At 51.5% G+C, this 6,000-nt stretch overlaps 1 protein-coding gene across 2 annotated transcripts in view; it reads right to left on the reverse strand.

The window, feature by feature from the left end:
* The window catches only part of CREBBP (CREB binding lysine acetyltransferase), a 111,199-nt gene extending 108,273 nt beyond the window's left edge, over positions 1–2,926 (reverse strand). For both annotated transcript variants that reach the window (XM_080942543.1, XM_080942542.1), the window contains exon 1: positions 2,727–2,926. In XM_080942543.1, the coding sequence (XP_080798669.1) occupies positions 2,727–2,811 (85 nt within the window). In that variant the 5' untranslated portion in view covers positions 2,812–2,926. The remainder of the gene's footprint in view (positions 1–2,726) is intronic.
* Between the last annotated feature and the right edge of the window lie 3,074 nt (positions 2,927–6,000).

Raw genomic sequence — 6,000 nt, forward strand, 5'->3', positions numbered from 1 at the left:
ATCATGAATCTATGGTGTTAAAAGATTCTAAAGTAAGCTATTTTAATATGGACATACTAAAAATTTCCAAAATACATGACCAACTACATACTTGTAACACAAAGTCCCCTGCTTCTTACAAAGTGCTTAACACTTCAACATAGAACAAGAAAATAATATTTCACTAACATCTGCTACCATCTGACTCTGCCACTCCAGAACTGCTTGTGGTGAAAAGCAGTTTCTCCTTCCTCTTGCTACCCTCCTCCAGGCACCTTCCCTCTTCCTCTGTGTGCTCTCCCCCATCTTAAGTAACAAAGGCGATCATCACTCAGATGCTGCCTGGCCCCTAGTGGAGTGGTTTATGCATACATGGACACTCCCCTTGGTGAACTTCAAGTACTCTGTAGGCCTGGTAGGCTTCCCTCTTTATCAAGGGAACTCTCTCCACCCACTATCATCCCTAGAAACACAACTAAAATGCACTTGATGGATTCACAACACAGTCCCCAAAGATGTGGCCTATATCACAATAGTTCAAGTAGCAGCTGTTTCTCGGTACCGGCTCTGCTTCCTCTCCTTGCACTCTCCTCCCTCAAATCTGATCTTGCGCTCACAACACACACCTTGCCTACCCAGACCAATTTCCTCTTGGAGGCCTGAGATACAACCCCTCAATAAAACAAGATTCAATTGTTCCCAATAATGTTATCTTTCTGTCTCTATTCCAGCCTTCACAGCTTTAAAAGTATTTAACATAAATACCTCAGCCATTTGTTTAATTTACATCGTTAAGATCTGTCTATCTTGTTACTGGATCTTAGACTAACAGCTATTCTTAACAAGGTTTCACCTTGTTTAGTGTATTCAATAATGGCTCCTTCCTCAGAGCAGAGACAATGTGAAGGTGCATTTCATGGAACCAAAGACTCGAATATGAATGCCATCTTATTGGTTGATCATTTAAATCAGAATCATCAGAAACTACTACTCTCTGTTTCATGTATTTGTAAATGTAAAAGACTTCTGCTTCTCCTGGGTAAAAATTAGAAAGGGAAAGGGAGGAAGTGCTTAAGTGCAGAAGATCCTTTCTGACAAGTTCTGTTCTGCTTAGCAACAAATTAAGTAAATATCTGACAATCCAGTAACAAAAGCTAAAACCCCCTCCCCCAAAAGCCATCTTTTGGGTTCCATCTTGTAAACCTCTGGGTGTATGAGATACTACAGGTCTTTTTGTGGTCTTATTGCCCCACTTTTAAGAAAAACCTACAACTCAGTAACACTTAGTAACAGCAAAGCTGAAAGGTCTCTGAGTTACCAGTGTCAGAGAGGATAAACTTCAGGATGAAACTTGCCTGGTATGATCTGCATTTCACATGATTACAGTCTTCTGGCTCAAGCATCGAAGATTACTAAAGCAAAGGAACTCTACTCTGCAGAAGTGTACTCAAGCCACTGTTTCCATATTTCTCAGCAATAAGTAAGATTTTATGAAAATAAACATCAAATTCAACTAATCATTTAAAAAGCAAAGTGCCATTAGTGACTTTTCCCTACCTACCAATCATTTGTTTACTCCTTCCTACTGCTCAACAAATTTTAAGTCAACAAAAATCTTCTGAAAAATGATGGCGGAGGGAGAACACTCCCCTCTCATCTCTACAGTCAGTAACTAATGTTCTCCTTTCATGACTGGATTCCAGGAACAGTATTCAAACCAAAGCCATTAAATCTAAGTTTTGTTTCAGCAGTAGAAATATGTTTAATACACTTGTATAAAGTCACATAAAGAGTTCCACAACTTGAGCATCTGTGTCTAGCACCAATCTGCAGGCAGCAATGTAATTTGATTTGGACCCATTCATCAGAAACTGATCTTCAGATGCCGCTACAAGTCCGTACTAGAGAAATGCTAGCTGCGCTGAGCCGGCATTGTTTGCAGCAGCGTACAAGTTTTTATTTCGAAGGAGATCGTAAATGAGGAAATGCGAATAATTAGCAAGGTTATCATAGAGCTATCCAGAAGAACTCTGAACTACTGAATGAACAGAAAACTCTTGGGGACCCGATACGATCACCTAACAAAGTTTGAAAGGAAGCTATTTAGTGAGCCGGGAAAAAGATTTAAGAGTATCTTACTTTTTCTTTTTCCCCTGGAAAATTTAAAGTCCTTTTAAAAAAAAAATTTTTTTTTAACATCTCTACTGTAAAACCATTCCAACCTCAAAGGCAGACTGAGGCAATGGGCTTTTAAAAGCCTGCTAGCTTCTTTTTAAGGTTACGTATGTAAATGAAAGACACCACAGCAACTTTGATGACAACTCGCAAATGAGGTTTGAGGTTTTGGGGAAAAAAAAGAAAAATACTAGGTGATCAAAAAAAAAAAATTATCAAGAGTTTCTAAATAACCACCAAGCGTTTTCCCAAGCAACACATTCCAAGAAACTTCTCAGTCGCAACTCGTAAGAAGGCAGCAGCTGTGTCCGCGACTGCGGCGCCCAGACTAGGGGTCCGATCCTGAAAGCCCTCATTACCTCTGCTCGCATTCTCTCATTCCAAACCTCCAAGGTCCCCTCCGCTGTCATCCCGGCCGGCCACGCGTGCGGACACTCGGCCGCGCCCCCGCTTCACTTTTCCTCCCCAGCAGGAAAGCGCATCCCAAGGCCCGAGACAGAGTCTCCCGCCACCGCGACCCTCAGCTCCCACCCCGCCGCGGACACTGACAGCGAGCCTGGCCCCAGCCTCACCTGTGCTGTCATTCGCGGAGAAGCCGGGTGAGCTGAGTTTGGCTCGTTTGGGGTTGGGCGGTCCGTCCAGCAAGTTCTCGGCCATCTTCACCTGCTCGCGGAAACAGCCCTGAGCGCGGGCGGCGCGACGCGGCCCGGACGGGGGTCGGGCCGGCGGCTGCGAGCAGGCGAGCCAGCGAGGAGCGAGCGCAGGAGCGCGGGCCGGGCCGCGGAGGGCGCAGGCCGGGTGGGGGAGGCGGCGGCCAAATCTCAGCCTCAGCAACAGCGCCCCGCAGCGCTCACCGCCCGCCCCCGGCTGCCGCCGCCGCCGCCGGCCGCGGCCCCCTCATCCCCTGCCCGCCTCCCGAGCGCGACACTCCGCGGCCCGGGCACCCAAGCGGCCCGGCCGCCTCCGCGGGCCCGGCTGGCAGCGACGGCGCCCGGCCCCGCGGCTCAGGCGGCGCCCGGGAACATGGTGGTACCGCCGCCGCCGCCGCCTCGCTGTCCCCCCCCCCCCGCGCGCGCCCCACTTAATGAATTCGCCCGCGGCCGGACGACCGGGGGCCTCTGGGCTCCGCCGCCCGCCCGCGGCCCGCCGCCGCCGTAAGGAAAAACAATGCGCGGAGCGGGGCCGCCGCCGCGCCGCGGCCCCCCCACCCCGTGCCGCCGCCGCCGCCGCGGCCGCCGCCGGGCTCCGGGAGGCCGAGACGAGAGGCGAGCGGGGCCGCCGGGGCGGGCGCCGAGGGCCGGGCGGAGCGGGCCGGCCAAGCGGAGCGGGGTGCGCGGGCGGTTGTGGGGCCCAGGACCGGCGGGGCCGAGTAGATCGCGCTCGAAGCCCCGGTCGGATCCGCGACAAGATGGCGGCTGTTGATTCCTCAATTAAAAAAAAAAGAAAGTTTTTTTTCTTCTCTTTCCAGAGCCTGAACGGGGAGGGGGAGGGGGCGGGGCACGCCTGTACGTCACCCCCCGCGGCGTCACCACGCACGGCCCCCGCCCCGCCCCCTCCACCTGCGCCGGCCGCGGCGGAAAGAGCCGAGCGCGCTCGGGTGAAAGGGGCGAAGGCGCGGCGGCAGTGCGTGAGGCGACGGGCTGCGGCGCTGGGCCCGGCCTGCGGGACGCGAAGGGCGCAAAGCAGACGGCCACTTTTGTTCTGACGGTGTCAGAAACGCGGCATGCGCGGGGAAGACGCCCTGGGCTCAAGCCTATGCTCCTAGGCTAGGAGTCGGTGCCGATCCGGGCCCTGCCCGTCCGGTCCGGGCCCCGGCAGCTCTGCCTCTTCGCTGCTGGCTCATCTCCTGCTTGCGAGCCTCCAGGGTGACATCGGACTGGGAAGAGGCCAGTGCAACCTGCGCCTCTACCCCTCGCCTTATGCTAGTGATGGCGAAGTGGCGCCTGCAGGTTACAAAAGATCCTCGGGTCTGTGTGCAAATGGGGAAACTGAGGCAGGAAGGGGCAAGGCAACTTTTTCCGAGATCACTGAGGGAGGGAATGACAGGCTGAGAGCCCACCCCTTGTTCTCCCCAAGTTTACCAAGGGCCTTGAGCACCCACTCCCAAGCCTAAAACGATTGGAGCCAGGTCCAACGCTGTCACCTGAAGGAAGAGGCTGTCATCTCTACCTCCTGGGTCTGAGATGGGTCCAGGTGCTTTGATGTTCTAGGGGTGCTCATCACCACCCTGGCTCTGATAGGTACTCAGGAGAGTGTAGGGTTGCAGGGAGACCCTCTCACCTGGGTATGCCACACAGCTCAATAAAGTTTTTTCCATCTCTCTGAACACTCTCTCAAAACCTGCCAGCTTGACTCAGAAGTCCTTATCTTCCAGGTATCAGCAGCACCCCTGTTTCCTACGCAAGAAACCTGTGAGTCAGACAGACCCCTCCCTCCCCATCCACCCACGATACAGCCAGTCTCCCCCACATTCTTTACCTGAAGAATGAGCTTCTTACACCACAGCCACTTAGTGTATTGTCCATCGTGGTCCCATCCTTTGAGGCAACTTCTCACATAAGTGTTTCTTGTGTTTCATTGTTTTTCACCACATAACCACAAATTTACCTTTCTGGTGGGGAAAAAATCCCTCGGTGATCTTGGAAAAGGTTGCTTTTCCCCTTCCTGCCTCAGTTTCCCCATCTGCACACAGACCTGAGGCCTTTCTGTATCCCACAGGTACCACTTTGCCATCACTAGCATAGGACAAGGGGACAAGGGGCAGGCCTACTGGAAACAAATGGCTCCTGTGCAAAGAAAAAGACAAACACTGAGAACATATAAAATAGACATACACATGTACATAACAGTGGTTGGACCAGGATTGTGTGATGCACGTTTTTCTTACACTGTCCTACATCCATCATGTTGCTCTCATCATATGAAATATTTTATCCTTATATCAGTGCCATTCACAGTCCTGATAACACCTGTCAACTAGCACAACAATTCTCCAAAACCCAGTCCAAATCTCAGTTGCTCCCGGAAGCTCCTCTAATACACGAAGGCCTCAGAGATCACTTCTGGGCAAAACTCAAGGGAAGTCTCTGTGTGCTCTATTTGAGGAGTTAACAAGCATGGGGAATCAACCAGGATATTCAGCAGTCCATCTTCATAGGACACAAGGAAAGTATGTGGCCACAGAGCCACAGAGAGACAGAGGACCAGCACCACAGCAGCTGAGGTGCCCTGGGTGTGGGTCTCACCACGGAGCACTGTCGTCACTGAGGGGAGGGGCTATGGTTTCAACCAAGAAGTAAGTTTGTTAATTGTGTGAATGGGTGGATGCGGTCGGTCTCAGGTCCCCCGATCCTAAGGACATTAAGAAGAGTAGGCTTTACTGATGAGCTACTCCTCCTTTGAATGAAATGGTGTCTAGTCACCTAGAAAATCCAGGGCCTTCTCCCAAAGAAGGCTGTTGATAAATACTTTGTCTACTAGCATGTCCCTGACCTTGAGTCATTCCCCTGCTCGTGGGCAGGTACTGGGTCACACACACTCTAGTTTACAAAGAGCACTGAGAAACCTAGTCCCTACAATTCGGAGAAAACATGGCAGGACTGAACCTGGGTCACAGTTCTTAGACACCAAGCCCCTAAGCTCTCCTTTGTCCTTTGTGCCCAATCATCAAACACCTGCCCCACAGAAACATTCCTATTTGTTCTCGCCTGTATTGTTTTGGTCATTCCCTCTGGTACTTGTTGATACAGGTTCTCCTTTCTATTTCCCCCTTTAGTCTGAGTCTCCTCAGAGAACACTAGATATGGGTAAGGAAAAAACTGAGAAGGCAGTCTTGCCTGCCAACTT

This window comes from Micromys minutus (genome assembly GCF_963924665.1).
Source record: "Micromys minutus genome assembly, chromosome: 31".
In the NCBI taxonomy this organism is placed as follows: Eukaryota; Metazoa; Chordata; class Mammalia; order Rodentia; family Muridae; genus Micromys; species Micromys minutus.